Source organism: Capra hircus, chromosome 1 (assembly GCF_001704415.2).
Source record: "Capra hircus breed San Clemente chromosome 1, ASM170441v1, whole genome shotgun sequence".
NCBI classification, from domain to species: domain Eukaryota; kingdom Metazoa; phylum Chordata; class Mammalia; order Artiodactyla; family Bovidae; genus Capra; species Capra hircus.
In genome coordinates this window covers 118,135,532-118,156,445 of record NC_030808.1, presented here as the reverse complement: position 1 = coordinate 118,156,445, position 20,914 = coordinate 118,135,532, and the positions used below count along the sequence as shown (strand labels likewise).

General features: G+C 42.4%; 1 protein-coding gene across 2 annotated transcripts in view; it reads right to left on the bottom strand.

Moving 5' to 3' along the window:
• WWTR1 (WW domain containing transcription regulator 1) overlaps window positions 1-20,914 on the bottom strand; it is a 146,839-nt gene that overhangs the window by 52,814 nt on the left and 73,111 nt on the right. For both annotated transcript variants that reach the window (XM_018049081.1, XM_018049076.1), the window contains exon 3: window positions 12,944-13,080. In XM_018049081.1, coding sequence (XP_017904570.1) covers window positions 12,944-13,080 — 137 coding nt within the window. The remainder of the gene's footprint in view (window positions 1-12,943; window positions 13,081-20,914) is intronic.

Sequence of the window (20,914 nt, the reverse complement as noted above, 5' to 3'; positions counted from 1 at the left end):
GTAAACAATTACTTGTTTAGTTCGATAAAAGCAAACCACATTTAAATTGTAATTTTTAAAAGGAATTCTTGCACTTTCCTAACAAATTAACATTCCAAAGAAACTTGAAAAAAATGAGGAAATTAAAAGGCACAAAAATTTAAGTACAAGAATATTTACTGCATATAATATAATCTATATAAATAATAAAAAATAGAATCAACATTTATATCTCCAGTAAAAGAACTGGTAAAATAAGTTATTATAGAATTACACAATGGCAGCTATACAGCCATTAACATGATGGCTATAATGGTGTAAAAAAAGAAATATGCCCCAAGTCCATTCATATACATATTTATACATATATGATGGAGAAGGCAATGGCAACCCACTCCAGTACTCTTGCCTGGAAGATCTCATGGATGGAGGAGCCTGGTAGGCTGCAGTCCACGGGGTCTCGAAGTCGGACACGACTGAGTGACTTCACTTTCACTTTTCACTTTCATGCATTGGAGAAGGAAATGGCAACCCACTCCAGTGCTCTTGCCTGGAGAATCCCAGGGACGGGGGAGCCTGGTGGGCTGCCGTCTATGGGGTCACACAGAGTCGGACACGACTGAAGTGACTTAGCAGCAGCAGATACATATATGAATTAAATGTGGTTTAGTCGCTAAGTCATGTCTGACTCTTTGCGACCCCATGGAGATTCTCATTAAACAATGAGAATCTAATCCATACCAATCAGAATTACAAAGACTAAAAAGTTTGATAATAAACATTATTGGCCAGAGCAGGAAGAAAGCAACACTAATACACCGTTGCATGCATGTCAAGTCACTTCAGTCATGTCCGATTCTTTCCAACCCTATGGACCCTAGCCCGCCAGGCTCCCCTATCCACAGGGATTGCCCAGGCAAGAATACTGGAGTGGGCTGCTGAGCCCTCCTCTAGGAGATTCTCCTGACTCAGGGATCGAACCCAAGTCTCTTATGTCTCCTGCATTGCCAGGGGTTGGGGGTTCTTTACCACTAGCGCCACCTGGGAAGCCCCATTAATGGTAGGAGTATAAATTCATGTCACCATTTTAGAGGAAAGTGGAACAGCTATTAAAACTTGAAATGCACATAACTTTGGCCCCAGGAATTTCACCTCTGCAAAACCGTCCTCCACATAAACAGTACATGGCACAAGGGTCTGCATACAGGGATGCACACTGTGGCTTTGTCTAATGCTGCTCAGTTGCTTCAGTCGTGTCCGACTCTGTGCGACCCCATAGATGGCAGCCCACCAGGCTCCGCCGTCGCTGGGATTCTCCAGGCAAGAACACTGCAGTCGGTTGCCATTTCCTTCTTTGTCTAATAATAGCAAACAATTAGCAAAGAACCTAAATATCCAGCATAGAGGACTGGTTGAGTAACTATGGTTCGTCTGTAGAGTAGAATACTATTTACTGATAAAAAAGAATAAATACATCTGTAAGTGCCAATTTAGAAAGCTCTCTAATATATGTTAAGTTTTAAAAAAGGCACATCCATCTAAGGACACATACATATATAGAGTATTTCTGAAATACAAATAGCCCTCTGTGCCTGTGGTTTCTGCATCTAAGGATACAACCAATTTGGGATAGAAATGGAACCTGAGGGCTTCCCCGGTGGCTCAGGGGTAAGGAGTCCTCCTGCTAATAATGCAGGGGACACAACTTCAATCCCTAATCCGGGAAGATCCCACATGCCTCAGAGCAACTAAGCCCATGCGCCACAACTACTGAAGCCTGGACGCCTAGAGTCCCGCTTGCCCCAATGAGAAAAACCCACGTAGCAACAAAGAACCAGCACAGCCAAAAATAAATAAATAAATAAAATTATTTTTAAAAAAAGAAATGGAACCTGCAGATGCAGAGCCGTGGATATGGAGGGTGGACTGCACTGCACCATTTTATACAAGGGATTTAAGCATCCTCAGATTTTAGCATCTGCAGGGGTCCTGGAACCAACCCCCAGCGTACTGAGGCAACCGGTAGTAGAGGTTTCCCTGGGGAGGAGAGAAAGGCTGAGGGTCTTGGTGTGACAGAATCTTACTTCTCTGGAACTCTTTAGAACTGCATGAATGTTTTGCCAGGTTTGTGTTACTTTTCCAATAAAAACAGCTAATCAAAAAATATGCATTGAAACAGATGCTCATGATACATTAAGTGAAAAAAGCAGCTACAAAAAAAGAATGTAGAGGATTCTCCAACCTCTTTTGTTTACATTTATACTTGAAAGAGAGAAATATGAGAATTTAGTGTGATTTTGAATAATCATATTACAGTATTTTTATTTTCTCATTTTTTGCTGATCAGTACTGTCTATGATGACCAAGTAGTAATTATATAATATGGGAGAAAATAACATTCCTGAATCTTGCTGCCTCAAATATGTTTTAAGACCTTATTTTTCCCTGCTTTACTTTTTCCAGGGAGATCTTCCTCTCTTCAGCACGCTTAATGAGAAAAGACCATGAAGACTTTTGTTTTCCTGGATTCTCTTATGGTATTATCAATATTTTGCTGACTTCATCAGAGAGAATTATTCCAAGTCAAGCGTGGCACAACAGCTGTTCCTGACCACCAGCAACTGCAAAACACCCTGGGAATAAATTTAGACTTCCAGAAAGGAAGAAGAAATCAATCTTGCAGTTGATACAGGGTGGGGGAGGTGATGATCACACACAGGCGGGGGTCAACATCACCAGGAGCCCCAAAGAGGAGATCAAAGAAAAAGTGTCCAGATGTCACTCGACACATCAATTTGGAACAAATGGCCAAATGACTACCATCCCAGCATCCCTCTGCCTAAAACTTTAACTGGATGACATTCTCCACAGCAAGGAAGCTCCTGGGGGCAAACTACTGAAAGTCAGCCAGCAGACAGTACTAAAACTGTCCAGATTATTTTTAAAATTCTCAACCGAGGCCTGCAGCCTGGTGAAGAGTTTAGAACCCATTAAAAATAAATAAGTAAATGAAGGTCGTGCCTACAAAAAAAGGGACAAAGGAAAAGCTTGACCTGGCCTTGACCTCCTTCCTAAGAGGATCTGTTCATCTTTGGGGTATGGGGCACCCCTTCTGGAATTTTTCAGGGGCTTAAGCCTGTAGAGGAGGCTTCCCTGGTGGTTCAGATGGTAAACAATCTGCTTGTAATGCAAGAAACCTGGATTCAATCCTTGGGTCAGGAAGATCCCCTGGAAAAGGGAAGGGCACCCCACTCCAGTATTTTTGCCTGGAGAATTCCATGGATAGAGGGGCCTGGTAGGCTACAGAGGATCACATGGGGTCACAAAGAGACTGCAAAGAGTCGGACATGACTGAGCAACTAACGCTTTCACTTTCAAGCCTGTAGAGGCCTCTTTGGTCACTTCTCAGCTAGTGAAGTTCAAGGTGGGCTTACACACTGATCTTGTGAATTTAGACAACACACTTCAATAATCAGGATGCTAAATAGCAACATCTCCTCTGGTTTTTGAAATTTCTGGAAAGTGGCTTCGGTATTCACATACGAAAGCTCACGTGTGCACTGACACCAAGTGCCAAGGCGACAAGTGCCCATGTCCCCATAAATGTCTATTTCAGGCAAAAATCCCGCTTATAAGTTGGTGGAATAAGTCAGACAGAGAAAGATATCTGTCTGTTATCATTTATGAGTGGAATCTACAAAGTAAAACAAATGAACGCATAGAACAAAACAAAAACACTCACAGACATAGAGAACAAACTAGTGGTTACCAGTGGGGAAAGGGAAGCAGGGAGGGGCAAGTCAGGGGGAGGAGGTTAAGAGGGACAAACTACTCTGCGTACAGTAAGCAAGCAACAAAGATATATTGTACCGCACAGGGAATGAAACCAGCAGTTTGTAATAACTATAAATTGAGTATAGTCTTTAAAAATTGTGAATCACTAAGTTGTACAGCTAAAACTTAAGAGTTCTTTTCAGGTAACTCAAGTTAAAGGCTGGATTTCTGAGTGGGTTTTTGCCACATGTTAGTCTCCCATCTCTGTGCTAAGGCACACAGTTCTGTGGCTGTTTCTACACTTGGCTGATGACCAGAGGCATCTGAGCACTTGAAAACAGCGCCCATTCCCAGACCCCACCCTACACGGTCCAAGGCAGGATTTCCCAGGGGTGGGGTCCAGGCAGTCTTCCTCCCAGCAGCTGCCCGTGATTGTTCTTTGGGGAGCAATCCACACTACTACTGGACTCTGAAGATGTGTGTTTAACAAATGCCCCAAGGAATCCTACCCAGCTAGGCCCCACTTAAACACCAATCTTAAGAGACTAGGAATGACTTGTTTGCCACAAAAAGACTCAGCTGAGAGAAGTTTAACAATTCATGGTTTTGTCTAAACTGCACATGGAGCCTAGAGTTTTCTTCCCTACACCCCATCCTCCTCTCACAATAAAAAACTCAAGGCTTCTCTGATGACGCACGGTAAAGAATCTGCCTGCAATACAGGAGACATGGGTTTGATCCCTGGGTCAGGAAGATCCCCTGGGTCTGGAAGATCCCCTGGAGTGGGAAATGGCAAACCCACTCCAGTATTCTTGCCTGGCGAATTCTATGAACAGAGGAGCCTGGTAGTCTACTGTCCCTGGGGTCGCAAAGAGTTGGACATAACTGAGTGACTAACACTTTCACCAACCAAATGGTTCTCCATTTTGGGGGGCTATTAAAAAAAGAATATTACTATATTTAAAAGAAAATTAAGGAGACCATCCCCGATTCAAAAGCCTTATTATAATCTCTACCAACATCTAAAAACACATAATTGATTTACCCAATACACTTATTCTACAAAATGGTGCACCTGTGATGCGTAATACAGTTGGTCATGGGCTAGAAATACACAGGTTGAGAGCAGCGTCTCATGGGAAAAGAAAATCTCAACAGTATTTTTTAAGAAACAAAATTATAGTCATAGTATAAAAAATTTTGCCTACTTTATCAAATTAGACTGATATAATAAAACAATTTTCCATGTGCTATGGAGTCCTATGACAATTGTGTCAGTGGTTACAAATATATTTATTTTCATATTGCAAGCATTTAATGTCAGTGGTATCCGATAAACAATATATTTCTGTATAGTCTTCCAAACAGTTCACCTAGCAACTATTTCAGAATTTTATCTTGGAGAATATTTCTTAGCAAAGCTGTGGCATCAAACATTTTCAATGGCTCTTGAGACTTCTTATCAAAGAGTCTTACTTTATCTTACCTAAATTTCTAAATTTGGAGTGATAAAATCTATTAAGTCCTCATCATATCATCTCAATGCAAGCATATGAATGAATACTGATATAGATGAGAGATTTAAGAAAACACAAGGTTCATTTCTTTATACACTATTGTGTGCATGCATGCTAAGTCTCTTCAGTCACATCTGACTCTTTGCGACCCTGTGGACTGCAGCCCCCAGGCTCCTCTGTCCATGGGATTCTCCAGGCAATAATGCTGGAGTGGGTTGCCATGCCCTCCTCCAAGGAATCTTCCAGGCCCAGGGATCAAACCCAAGTGTTTTACATCTCCTACATTGGCAGGCAGGTTTTTTACCACTAGCACCACCTGGCAAGCCCTTATATAATATTATGCCCAGCTTTATTGCATAAGAAGAATTGATCAGTTGACTGTATTATTGGTTTTCAGGCCCCATGTCACATAATCTTTAAAAGCCTTAGAAGGAAGGAATTGTAGTGAGTCTCTTTTAGGAAACTCCAAAAGTGCAGTCTGTGATAATGTTGGCATCTGGTCCCATCACTTCATGGGAAATAGATGGGGAAACAGTAGAAACAGTGTCAGACTTTATTTTTTTGGGCTCCAAAATCACTGCAGATGGTGACTGCAGCCATGAAATTAAAAGACACTTACTCCTTAGAAGAAAAGTTATGACCAACCTAGATAGTATATTCAAAAGCAGAGACATTACTTTGCTGACTAAGGTCCGTCTAGTCAAGGCTATGGTTTTTCCTGTGGTCATGTATGGACGTGAGAGTTGGACTGTGAAGAAGGCTGAGCGCCGAAGAATTGATGCTTTCGAACTATGGTGTTGGAGAAGACTCTCGAGAGTCCCTTGGACTGCAAGGAGATCCAACCAGTCCATTCTGAAGATCAACCCTGGGATTTCTTTGGAAGGAATGGTGCTAAAGCTGAAACTCCAGTACTTTGGCCACCTCATGCAAAGAGCTGACTCATTGGAAAAGACTCTGATGCTGGGAGGGATTGGGGGCAGGAGGAGAAGGGGACGACCAAGGATGAGATGGCTGGATGGCATCACCGACTCGATGGACGTGAGTCTGAGAGAACTCCGGGAGTTGGTGATGGACAGGGAGGCCTGGTGTGCTGCGATTCATGGGGTCGCAAATAGTCAGACACGACTGAGCGACTGAACTGAACTGAACTGATGATAATGTTGATTCAATAGAGTAAATCTTGACAACTTTAAATCTAAGAAAATAGTGTTGATTTTCTGCAGTTTAGAAAATAGTTGGTTTTTTTTTTTTTTAATGTGGGCCTTTTCTCAGTCTTTATTGAATTTGTTACAATATTGCTTCTGTTTTGTGTTTTGGTTAACCAGGGATTGAACACCACACCCACTATACTGGAAGGCAAAGTCTTAACCACTGGAACGCCAAGGAAGTCCCTGTTCTCTCTATTTTAAAACCAAGAAAGAAAGAAAAAAAAAAAAAAAACAGAACCCTTTCCCCTTTCCCTGTGCCCACCAGTCTTCCATAAAGACCCACTTCGCACCACAGCAATCTTATCAACGCCCCATCACCCTAACTCTCCCCAACAAGGGTGGAGGTTTTTCGGTTTGTCTTTGGATTTGTGTTTGTATGTGTCTGTGTGCATTGGGCTAATTTATGCTGCAGAAACCACAAAGTTCAAAAAGTAGTGAGAACAGAGCTGGAAAAATCACAGTAGCCAGATGTGTCTGCCATAAACTCACTACATAAATTTAATCAGGGCAGGGGGGAACTACTGGAAAAATACAAAAATAAGATAGCCCACATATAAATCTAACTTCCAGTAAACTTTCAGGACACCTCTCCACATGCTTTCAGCGACACTAGACTGAGGTGTTCCTTAGCTATTTTATTTGCTTTTGGTGAAACGTCTTTAAGTGCCTTTGAACACTTCCTAGAGGGACATGGGAGCCAACATTGCAAACTGAGCAGAGACAAGATTTTCCATCTTGTCTTGAAAAGCGTACCCTGCAAAAGTAAGCGAGCAAGGAAACCACACATGTGTTTATAATTTGAAACACAGATCAAGACAGACCTGGAGGACAGATTCTGGCCTGGTGGATGGAACATCTTCAAAGAGGGAGTGTGTGTGAGAGTGTGTGATATTTTAAAAATTCCTATAGCATTAAAAATATACCCTGGCTGCACTTTACCAGAAGTTTCTGAACTGGCTAGGGCTGGCAGTCTGGTGAAGCTGTTATACAGTCTTTATTTTTCCTGTCCTGTCTGGAGGATACTGGCACCCCAGGTCGGGGCCTCATTCCAAAAAAAGGTCTGTTAATGTGTGACAGAAGCTCATGGTTGATGACCGCTAGGATTATCACAGAAAAGCAAAAACTGCCTATCACTTTCTCTCCCCCCAAAACATTTGAAAATATGGGAAGATTTTAAGTTACTGCCTGATTTCAGTCTTCGTGTGCTGAGAAAGGGCTTCCTAGGTGGCACTAGTGGTAAAGAACCCATCAGCTAATGTAGGAGGCATAAGAGACATGGGTTCAATCCCTGGTCAGGAAGATTCCCTGCAGGAGAGCATGGCAACCCGCTCTAGTATTCTTGCCTGGAGAATCCCCACGGACAGAGGAGCCTGGCGGGCTCCAGTCCATGGGGTCGCAAAGAGTCGGGCATGACTAAAGTGACTTAGCATGCACACATGCACGTGCTGAGAAATGGGAAAACCTGGACACCAATACACTTGCAGGGAGAGAAGGTTCTTCAGGTAGAGCTCAAGGTGAACCTGCTCTTCAGAAACTCCCTCTGCCCATGAAGAAGCCGGGGCCTGAGCTATTTATCTTTTCACCGTCACTGGCTGGGCTTAAAGATTATTTTCTCAACATGGAAGCAAAGGGTCTAAAAGATCAACATTTCTAATGCACACACCACAAGCTCTTCCTCCAGCTACACAGGGGCCAGAAAAGCAAGGACAAACCAGTCTGCCAGTTCATAATAATAGTGATAACAATACAGTTCTTGCAGAGGGTGGGGGGGGTGGGGGGCATTTTTTACGCTATGTACCAAAATATGCAATACCTAAATAATCAAAACTTTTATGGGGAAAAGACTATCATTATCACCAAATTACAAATAAGGGAAATAAGACCCAGGTTAACGAATAAGCAAAAGTAGTAAATGTCTAACCCAAGAGAGAAACTCAGTTCTGACTGCAAGTCTTCCCACTAACCACTATACCAAAAGGTCCCTGCCCTCCGCCTCACCCCCATCACCGCTGTAACAACCTAACTGATTTCCTTAGCACGTTTCGTTTTCCCCAATCCCACTGTTTCATGTATTATGATACGGCCTGTGTAGAGTCTTTTTTTTTGTTTGCTTCATTTTCCCTTCCTTCAATAAAACAGTATCTATTAATAGTAATTAATCATACCAATGAACTCACTGAAAAGACATGAAATCCTACCTGGTGTGTGTCACACAAAAAAAAAAAATCAACTTTCACATGGACAGTAATCTTCCTCCTTCACTGTGTCACGTAAAAGTGAGGATTTCAAACAAGCTGTCAGCCCCAAAGTGATACAGCTTCCACTCAGTGGTAATCTCTGTCTGCTCTTCACTATCTAAAGTTCTCCAAGACCTTTCTTTCTGCTACCATTCACTGGGTATCTCCAGGGACTCAGACTCAAAGGGGATCTATCTGCCCGGACAGAATCAAATTGGATAAAACCTAACAGACAATCTGATTTGGTAAACACGAAAACAAAAATTTCCGTTAAAAATTAGCCCAAGCTGGAGAGGGCTATTTGAAATAACCCCTTGAGAGTCTGTTTTGTTTTACTTTGGCATTTAAAAGAAAGCAAGGTTAATTACACAACAAATCTGCATCCTGACAAAAGTATGGCCACAAAGTCACTCATTCCAGGATGCCTTTAAGTGATGGTTGTCTTCTCTTGCAATTAAAATATGACTTGACTTACAACCCACATTTCAGGAATATATCCACTGAAAAAATGAGATATCCACTGACAAGAGCTTCCCTCATAGCTCAGTTGGTAAAGAATCCACTGAAATGCAGGAGACCCCGGTTCGATTCCTCCAGGGAAGATCCCCTGGAGAAGGAAAAGGCTACGCACTCCAGTATTCTGGCCTGGAGAATTCCATGGACGATATAGTCCATGGGGTTCCAAAGAGTCGGACATGGCTGAGCGACTTTCGCTTTGTGGTGGTGGTTTAGTCACTAAGTCCACCTCTTCCAATCCCATGGACTGTAGCCTGCCAGGCTCCTCTGTCCATGGGATTCTCCAGGCAAGAATACTGTAATACTGACTTACTGACTGACAAAAAGGTTTCTTGCGCTGGCAGGGAGTGGGGGGAAGGGAAGAGACTTGAAATACTTTCACCAGGGGGCACTATCCTCACTGAAAGTAAAAAATAGTGTTCCTAATTTAAAGCTCTTTGCACACTAATCAGTCTAAAATAAATCTTTCCTGTTTTTTTGAGAGCTTTTAATTTGAACAATGAAATGGTCCTCAAATATAACATATAATTAAATAAAACAAAATAAAGCTTTTATTTCCAGAAAACACAATGATGATAATATTTTATTATGTGCCAGGCATGGATCTACACACATTACTTATAAACTCATACAACCTCCTCACACTGTAAATATAATCCTCATTTTAAATATGGAGAAACTGAGGCAGAATTAAGCAACTTAAAAGAGCCACCAATAGGCAGAGCCAAAACTCCAATTCTGACCGTCTGACTCCCAGGACCATGTCACAGAATTGCAATATAAGGAGATTTACTGCTGAATATATTTTGCTATGTCAGTGATTATAGTTGCTCAGTCATGTCCGACTCTTTGTGACCCCAAAGACTGTGGCCCACCAGGCTTCTCTGTCCATGGAATTCTCCAGGCAAGAATACTGGAGTGGGTTGCCATTCCCTTCTCCATGGGATCTTCCCAACCCAGGGATCTATTGAACCCAGGTCTCCCACATTGCAGGCAGGTTCTTTACTGTCTGAGCCGTCAGGGAAGCCCATATCATAGCTCTAGAAATACATAAATCAGACTAGTAAAGCTCATTCTATCACCTGACAGTACTGTTTATTGTATTTTGACATCATTTTCACAGGTACCTAAATACCCATTGGTGAAGGGGACATATGACTTAAGTTCACTTATTTGTCAGATGCATGCCACTGAAAAAACCAAAATTCGAGATTTAAGAAGTAGAAGGAAGAGAAGGATCTTCTCCACTTAAAAGGTAAAAAGAAAAAAAAATGTGGTTGATAAAACAGACCTAAAAATTTTGAGTTATCTTCAAAATAATGACTTATATATATGTTTATATACATATACACACTAATAATATAAATATATATGTAAACAGATGTATACCTATTATTTTCAAGATAATGAAAACAAAATACCACATGTTAAAAGAAAAAGCAGAAAAATCTGTTCTGTTTGTAAAGGTTGATAATAGAGAGTGTAAACTACAGGCAAAGCTATAGCTTAAAATAAAATACTCTGAGTAAATCATTTATTATTAGGACCATATTGTGACTCTAAATAGCCCCAGTCTTTGGAGCTTACTTTCGATTCCCCACTATATTTCCATTCTTGGGATATATCTGTGATTCTCAAGAGGCTAGGAACACACTGTGTAGTGGGCAAACACTCAAATATTATTGGAAAAATCCCAGAATGTGTGTCTTGAGAAAGTCACTGCCCCAATTTATTAGAGATCTGGGGAAAAGTATTTCATTCAGCTACAGGTAAACTTGTTTCAGACATTCCAATTACAATCTCTTTAGATGAACTTTACCAACAGTTGGGCTTCTAGTGTGTTGGAGGGTGAGGGAGGACCTCACCTGTGCTTTCAGTATTGAGTTTTTAGCATCAAAGTCCTTCTAATCTAGTCCAATTCCTACTTGTGCAATTTTTAAAAATTAAGCAAAGTACATAAAAGAGCATAAACAAGGATATTCACTCCAATACTGGGTGCACTAAAAACACACTAAATCTCAGTACCCATCAGATGGAGGCCAGTTAAATATTTATATTCGGTAATTAAAAAAAAAAAAAAGACAGCTTTGTGTGTACAGATATGAAAGTGGAAAAACCAAGGTGCAGAGCAGTGGATATAATGTGCTAGCATTTATGTGAAGAAACGTACATAAGACTGGAAGCACTGATTGACTCCAGGCAACACATAAAGGACTGAGGCATGGTGATCACAGGGAGACTTACTTTTTGACACCCCTTTGAAAAATGTTTGAATTTTTTTAACCAGGTCCATGAAAGATCTTTTCCAATGAAGACTGACTACAAAGCTGGCAATAATACTTTTAATAATCAGCTTTTAGAACTTTCAGTAAAAAATGAAATGGTTAAAGAAACCCTGAAACAGTCTAATGTTACCTAATTTGTGGTTTCTTTGCTATACTCACATCTGCTTTCTACTTGAGCTCTGATATACTGGGGACAGATGACTCATGGGAAGCTTTGGTTTACCACTGCTCATACAAGCACTGGTACCATTTTCCTTGATCTGCCCTTTAGATACGAAACACAACAGAGGCTGTTCCAAGTCATTTGCCTTTTGTATATATTTTACATCTGCAGGCTTTAAAATGGTAGATCCAGACTTCCTGAAAGAAGGGACAACATATTTACTTGAGTATACTGACTCAGACCTCCTTGAGTCCATACTCACCATGGCTAAGCCACAGTTATAAATGGAGTATATCTACGAAAACTGCTTCCATTTTTATCTGTTCATTCTTGAAAATCCAACAGAGATTCTTTTCATTCTCTAAAACTCTGTTCTGTGTATAAAACAGTATCTGGACATCTGATCTTAAATGGAAATGTCACCTGAAAATGACACTATCTTTTTAAAAACTTTACCTTTTAGGGGCATGGAAGAATGGCTGGCAACAAAAGCTGATTGGTTCTGTTGCAGAAGTGTATTCATTCACACCTGATTCTCTCCAGTGGGTGGAATTTTACTCTTTTTGTAATTAGCAGAAACTAATCTCAAGTCTAAAATCACACCTATTCAAAATGAAGTGAAATGTGAACCATCCTTTCCTAGGGTAGGTGTGGGGAGAAGCCCCTCGCAGATTATGCAGGGGTTGAATGCATCCTATAACCAGACCAACCTCAGTTTCAACTCTGGCTCTTCTAGTGCACAAGCTGGGACTTTGGGAAGGTTTCTGCATATATAAAATGGGAATGCTATCACTTCTTATAGGGTGGTTGTGAGGACTGAATGAGATAAGGCAAGAAAATACCTAGCCTGGTGTCAGTCGCACATTATGAGGGAGAAGAAAAGGAAGGAAGCAAAGAGATTTGAGGCCAGAATTGTACCCTTTGGTAGTCTTCAGGGACCAGATTCACAGGGATAAAGGATAAGTACCCTCCTTGCCTTGGTGTGGGTGAAAACAGGAGGCCTAAGTGATTTTTCCAAGAGCTTCAATAAAGGTAATTGGAGAGGATGCTGGAGCTGTAGTGTCAAGCTGGATACCATGTCATGAACCACATAGCCAAGAGGCCAAGAAAAGATGGCAAGGGCAGTGAAAGGGTAATGCAGCCAAAAGGGAGAAAAGGATACTATCTGGGTACATGAGTAGGCACTGAGGCAACCAAAGCCGCTTCTGAGCTCCAGAGGCCCTTGCTTGAACCTCTATTTATCCAGCTCCGAGTCAAAGCTTACCAAGATTCGGCTGAGACACGGCCATGGACCTCTGGGGCGCTGGTGTGGAAGTGGCAGCTGGGTGGAGGTTCATATGATTCAGGGGCTGATTCATCGCCTTCCTAGGGTCTTGCCATGTGGTGATTTTTTCTATGTGACTAAAAGAAGGAAAACAATTATCTCTTTAATTGTTAGCATCATTACCATCATCACCAGTAACAACACAACAGTTAAATGATGCTGGCCTTTCTTCCCTTAGAATTTGCTTACAGGAGGTTGACACATTGTTTCCAGCCAACATCAAGCTTGCCCACTTACCCTCCATCCAAGTTGGGCCATGATGGGGATTTTGCAGGGGACTCTCTGACAATAAGTTGATTTGGTTGACCAGTTGCCTCCATGTGCAAATGCCCTCTTAAAGGTTTCTTGTCTTACCAAGGATGGACCAGCCCCAGCATACCTCCCCAAGTCCAAGGAGCCTATGTTCTCCAGTCCCCAGTGCCCACTGCCATCCAAGCATTGGGATACCATAGCGCAAACTCCTCTCCCAAAGCAGGACCCTGCTCTCCTGTCCATCAGCCCTCCCATACTCCCAGCTCATGTAATTGACACAATGAGACACCTCTACCTGGCCCCAGCCAGAGACAGGGCCCTTGAAACCAATCCCGTAAACATGACATCACACAGCTCCTACTAAGGGTAAGACACTGTGAGGTCCACAGGAAGCTTATGTTCTACCATGCAAGGTAACAACTGTGTAGCTGGAGAACAGAGTAGCAGGAAATACATGTAGGAAGTGCTAGATTATGGAGACACCCAGGTTACTGAGGCATAAAGGCTTCTGGGGAATAAGACATGATTAGACTTTTGGTCATATACAACACCCAAGCTTTGTTATTAATCTTAGAGAAACCAGAAGGACATCAGCTTCCACCCAGAGTTTCCAGTGTGTCTTCAGAAAGATGGATGGGACCTCTTTTTCCTACCTCCTTCCAGACCACATCACAAGTCACTCCTGGTGCCTTACAGACCCTGTGTCACTCCATAAACTCAATCTTTTTTGAGAGTTTAGTACATTTTTCTTTTAAAGATAAGCATACTTATTTGGTGCCACGAATCTGTTTTCTGAACTGTATCAAAGATCTTTCTGTATTTATCAAAGACAACAAACTTTGATGGTAGAAGCTGAATGTCAGTCAGTTGTTCTAAGCCTTGTAACTAGGTTGCCTCTCCCAAACCAAAGGGCAATGTCAACCCCACATGTTATAGATCCACGTGAAAAAGAACAATCTCATTCCTTTTAAACACACCTTACTTTTGAATAGCAATGACTTCCTTTGAATCCTTCGTGTAGAAAACCACTCTTAGTATCACTGGGTTTAATCCTAAATCAGTGACTCTCTTGTAATGGAGTTATATTTATCTTTTCTTTTGCTTCCATTTCCTCACATTTGAATACGGCCTCTACTAAAATTCTTCTTCAAAAAAAATTAAAAAAAATAAAATAAAATAAAATTCTTCTTCAGATTTCTTCATCCCAGACTAGAAGTTATTGCCATGGGACGCTCATTCATTGCCTTGAGTGAAAACTTGGATGTTTTCCCAAGAAGGCCTTTAAAATGAGTAAGATTTAAAAGGAAAAGAAAAAAAAGTCAGTTCCCATAAAAGAGGCAAAATTAAATTTAACTGTAGAGTTTCATACTATAGGAGTCTTTAAAAAATAATCAAAAATAAATTGGGAGGAATAAAAAAAAAAAACCTAAGACGATCTTGAGGAGGGTGGTGGTGGTGGTGAGGAGACTGAACTGAAAAGATGAAAATCAGCTATCTAAGGATCAAGAAACAACTGTCTTAGTTACACCTTCAAGGTTAACGATAGTGATTCTGTTCAAAGAGTTCCTAAAATTCTCTGTCAACCTTTGGTCTCCTGGAGACTCATAGCCAGCCTCAGGGGGTTTGTCACAGTCTTCCAAAAGAGGAACAATTGATGAGGATGTTAAGGTTGAGTAAGCTCCCTTTAGCCAAGTAATTAGAGCTAAGAAACCCTTTGACTATTCCTTCAGGATTCCATATTGCTAAAACACATGGTAAGCAAGAAATACTTTCCACTGCACCAAAAAGGGAGGTATCCTTCTCTCTTTCATGAGCCCTTCTTAGGTCCTCTGACACCATGAATATACTGACATTGCCACAGAACCAGCACGAGCACAGCCCAGAGTGAGAAGCAGTGACATACTAATATATACCATGCTTGCTCAGTTGCTTTAGTTGTGTCCAACTCTTGGCGATTCTCTGGGCCATAGCCCGCCAGGCTCCTTTGTCTATGGGATTCTTCAGGCAAGGATACTGGAGTGGGCTGCAACACACTTCTCTTGGGGATCTTTCCAACCCAGAAATCAAATCTGCATCTCTTATGTCTCTGCATTGGCAGGTGGGTTCTTTACCACCTGGGAGACACTTAAGGATACTGCTGTGTACACACTCAGCTCCCTGTCAGTGATCAGAACAATACAGGAACTGCAATGATGGATTCTCAAATGCCAGTCCCCCACTCACCCTTCCCATTCTGAACAAGTGGGCTGGGGCTCTCAAGTCTGCAGAGAGCAGAAAGGCTCACACCCAACGTGGCAGAGGAGCCCAGCTTGTCTGAAGACAGCCACTACAGCTGACAGCCTCCATCCCCTGGGAGAGATGGCAGGGCTTTTCTGGGTGGACACTCTGACCCTCATCCTAAGTGATCTGACCCCAAAGATGCACAACTCAGCCACAGCTTCAAGCCCCAAAACTCCCGCCACAACCGTGGGAGCCTCCTCAGCCCACCCTTCAAACTCCACACCCGGCCAACGCTTTTAAAGGAGTTTTGTTCCCAGCGGGTTTGATAATTAAATGTGTCACTCACTGTATTCCCCAAAGACTTGAGTACAAGGGGGAGCCTTTCATATGCGAGCAGCTCTCTTTGCTCTGAAACAACTCTGAGAAGAAGTTCTCTTTGCCCTGAAACAATTCTGAGAAGAAAGCCACTCCACTTCCCAGCCCCTGCACACCAATCGACCGCAGGGCAGTTCTACTCTAAAACTCAGTTTATGTGACATCCAGGGTGACTCCTGGTCTGAATGCCAAGAGCAAGGGCATTGCTCATAAGAACTTAATCCACCACTCATGATTTGATTTGAAAACTAAATTCATTTAGCTCCCCTCATCCTATTTCCAACCAGAGGATAAACCATCACTCTTTCATGCTGCTGTCTCATCTCTGCTCCCTCTCTCAGAGCTACTGAGTCACTTCCTTTCTTGTATTTCTCAGTGCAGCCTTACTGTTTGCCAGGACCCGCAGTTTAGCTCAATTAATCTCCACTTCCCTACTACTCCCACCCCTGTCTGATGTCACTCTCTTGCTGAGTCCACTTCAAGCAAATGTCTAAGGGGGGAAAAAAAATGATGAAAGAAAGGGAGAAAGAAACGATGAAGGAAAGAAAGAAAATGTCTCTCTGCTGCTTTAAGTCCAGTTTCCCTTAAAAATTTACATATGTAATATTTATATACACATATCTGTATGTTCAACTACATAATAGTGAATATTCTATGAACACACATTCTATACAGCTTTCATACGAAAATGGAACAGAGGACTTCACTGGTGGTCCAGTGGTTAAGAATCCACCTTCCAATGCAGGGAACAATGGTTCAGTCCTTCATCAGGACTAAGATTCCACATGCTGTGGGACAACTAAGTGCCACAATTACACAAGCCCACTCACCACAACAAAGACCCAGCATGGCCCCACTTCCCTAAAAAAGGAACCAAAAGGAAAAAAGATACCAAAGTATTTAGGCTGATATATGCAAGTAATGGGAGAAGGCAATGGCACCCCACTCCAGTACTCTTGCCTGGAAAATCCCATGGACGGAGGAGCCTGGAAGGGGAGCATCCATAGGGTCGCTAAGAGTCGGAAATGACTGAGCAACTTCACTTTCACTTTTCACTTTCGTGCATTGGAGAAGGAAATGACAACCCACCCCAGTGTTCTTGCCTGGAGAATCCCAGGGACAGGGGAGCCTGGTGGGCTGCCATCTATGGGGTCACACAGAGTCGGACACGACTGAAGCGACTTAGCAGCAGTAGCAGCAGCATGCAAGTAATGGGCTTCCCAGGGAGCACAGCAGAACGATCTGTCTGCAATACAGGAGCCACAGGAGACTCAGGTTCGATCTCTGGGTTGGGAAAATCCCCTGGAGGAAAGCATGGCAACCCACTCTACTATTCTTGCCTGGACAATTCTATGGACTGTAGCCGGGCTACAGTCCATGGGGGTCGCAGAGTTGGACACGACTGAGCACGCACACGTGTAAGCAAGTAATATGCTCACTGGAGATTTTTTCCCCCTTAATCTAAACTCTTCTATACTTTCCAGTTTTGAACAGTGATAACGTACTGTTTTCATAACCAGTGAAAATAAACACACTTCTGAAGGTTCAAAAAGACAAAAAAGGAAAATGATGCATGAAAATGCAGGTCATAGGTATTAAAAAGTTACTGGAGATAAACTAGAGATTTGGCTCCTATTTTTGAGTGGGCAAAGTAAGAAGGGAAATGGATTCAATTACCTGTCTCCATGCTTTTTATAAAGAAAAAAAAGCCAGTCTCTAAGAGAAAGAAAAGCTCTTCTTGATACACTCTCTCCAACACCCAATTTTCCTGGACTGGAAAAAAAAAATGTCTGCAGGGATTTTTCATGGAAGCCCAAGGTGATGGGCAATGGAAATGGCACCTGTTACAAAGGTAATGGAATCTTTTCCCCTTCCTTCAGGGGCCCCTTTGACTTCCCAAACTGCCTTTCTTCACAGTCTTATAAAGGACAAATATACAATCACACCAGGGTCTGTGAGAGCTTCAGTTCTGAGGACCTGCATGTTTGCCCGGAGGCAAGAAAGGTCAAGCACTTCTCTGAGAAGACATTAAGTTGGACGTGGTAGTTTATGGAAAGCTGCGTTGTGTTAAATAATTTTTCCTTCTAGAATTTGAATGTGTTCTTCAATACAGACACAAGTTGGGAAAGCCATTTTATGTATTAGGAATATTCTGTGTTTGGGGTTAGAATGTCATTGAAATCAGTGGGGGAGGGAGGCAGCATTACCACTCTCCCAATCACCCTCCTCTACAGGCTTGGCCCCTCCCAACAGCCTCCAGGAGATTGTTAATTTAGCTCTTATTTGCATGACCTTTCACCTGGATGAGGACAATGGCCTCCAGGCTTCCCTCCCCCAGTCCCTCAGGTTTTCCTTCTGTCCTCCATCCCTTCCCCACCCTCTCTATCTGACAATACTTTCTCTAACACACCTCTAGACTCATCCCCAGAACAGCTGGGTCTGAGCACCCCATGACCCTTGACATCCTACTGGGAGACAGTGAAGCAACTGTATCTTCTGGAAAGACCACAAGCTGGGAGTCACACATACCTGAGTTCTTTTGTTTTTTGTTGTGTTTCTTTGTTTTGGCCAAACCTCACAGTCTTGCCTGGAGAATCCCAGGGACAGGGGAGCCTGGTGGGCTGCCGTCTATGGGGTCGCACAGAGTCAGACACGACTGAAGTGATTTAGCAGCAGCACAGCTTGTGGGATATCCAGTTCTCCAACCGGGGATCCAACTCGCACCTTCAGCAGTGAAAGCTCAAGAGTCCTAAGCACCAGATCTCCAGGGGATTCCTACATATGTCTGAGTTTTAATACAACTCCGATCCTGTGTGACTTAAGTGGACAAGCCATGTAACCCATCATGGTCTCAGCACCCATATCTATGAGACAGGGGTAAAAAAGCCAACAAATGCTCCAATTCCTTTTTCTAAGGGTGAAAAAATGGCTGTTCTGGGAAGCCTGTAATCACCGAGGTCACCTGCCAATTTCATGACCAGGTCACTTCACTTCTCAAGCTCACCTACTTAGCCAGTGAACTCACAGAAGACAGCTCCGGCCTCCAGCCCAAGGCTGGCAACCTTTGGCTCAACAAGCCTGGATTGTATAATTCCTATAGTGCACGTGCACTTGTTAGGCATAAAAATGAAAAGCATTTTATAAATATAAAATCTTGACTGGCCACCGAACCATGAAAGGCAAAGATAAAATCTTATCTGCAAAAACAGAATCCACCAGCTTCTTATAGCCCAGGAAGAGGCTTGGTGTTTTTTGGATAAATTTACCCCCCAGTTCATGACCTATTACACTAACTTCATGGAAGGAAGCCACACAACAAAGACTTTCTGAAATAGAGAAAGCCTATGTAATACATTTTGTATTGCTGGAAGCATATAAAGATATAAAAATAGTAATGATTATGAGTGTTTAATTTTGAAAGAATTTGGAGTTCATAGCAACATAAGCCTGAGAAGGCAATGGCACCCCACTCCAGTACTCTTGCCTGGAAAATCCCATGGGTGGAGAAGCCTGGTGGGCTGCAGTCCATGGGGTCGCTAAGAGTCAGACACGACTGAGCGACTTCACTTTCACTTCTCACTTTCGTGCATTGGAGAAGGAAATGGCAACCCACTCCAGTGCTCTTGCCTGGAGAATCTCAGGGACGGGGGAGCCTTGTGGGCTACCGTCTATGGGGTCGCACAGAGTCGAACACAACTGCAGCGACTTAGCAGCAGCAGCAGCAGCAACATAAGCTGTTTGCTCATATATGTGGGCAAAGATTTCATCTGCAAGTATAAAGTGTTTGGCCTTTTTACTCTTCCTCCTCTCTTAATATATTATCTCACATTAGTTGTGTTGGACATTACTCAGGGTTCCCTCAACCAACCTGTCAGGGCAGGACTTAAAAGCAGCTTCTTACTACCATCTAGATAGATGATTATGTGCAAGCGTTAGTCACTCAGTCATGTCTGACTCTTTGCAACACCATGGACTGTAGCCTTCCAGGCTCCTCTGTCTATGGGATTCTCTAGGCAAGAACATTGGAGTAGGTTGCCTTTTCCTTCTCGAGGGGATCTGCCTGACCCAGGGATCAAACCCAGGTCTCCCACATTACAGGTGGATTCTTTATTGTCTGAGCCACCAGAGAAGCCCAATTATAGACAATCACACCAAAGAGATGGGAATATAAAGGCTCTAAGTGTTGCGAAAGTGAAAGTGTTAGTTGTTCAGTCGTGTCCAACTCTTTGTAACCCCAAGGACTGTAGCCCGCCAGGCTCCTCTGACTTGCTCAAAACTCAATTCATATTCAGTGCTTCTTTGCTTCACCCTCCTGCCAATCCTAGTTTCTCTTTAACCTCTCCTTTCATTCTTTCTTTCTCTTTTTTTGGGGGGATACTAATATTTCTCTTACAATGCAACACAAGCTCTTTTGAGAACAGAAAAGACCCAGTGTAGGCAGAGCAAGGTGTCCTACACATGGTAGGCACTTGAAAAACAATACTCCTGAAGCCCCAGAATCTTCACAAGCCCAACTGAGCGCATAGGTAAAATATCTCATTTTTAAAAATCAGACATTTAAACCTCTTTTTTTTACTTAGTAGTCCAATTCACCACCCTCTTAATGTTATAACAAATGTTTATACAGACTAAAGATGATTGGTTTAAAAACTGCTAACTAAAATAGGTTTGCAACTTGCTTGTTGTGAACCCATTCAGTTAAACTCATCAGTGTTAAAAATGAAAACTGAAGCAGATCTGCATGAGGTTGATAATTTCCCAGGCAGGTCTTGCCAAATAAATTGGACCCACTGTCAGCAGAAAACAAATGCTATGCCAATGTTTAATCCTGTACCAGATGGCAAGAAGACTTGCCCAGGACTCACATAAAAATTTGAAAATTTTCCCCAATTAGAATTAAAATACAAATACGTAAAAGCTGGTTCACTTTTTTTGTTTTATTTCAGGGATAAATGCTGTCTTTCAATTACATTAAACATGTGGGCAGTGTGTTCTGATTTAAATTTCAAGACCTAGGAAATGACACATCGTATCTTACTCACATCTTGCATTTCTTTGAGAGGA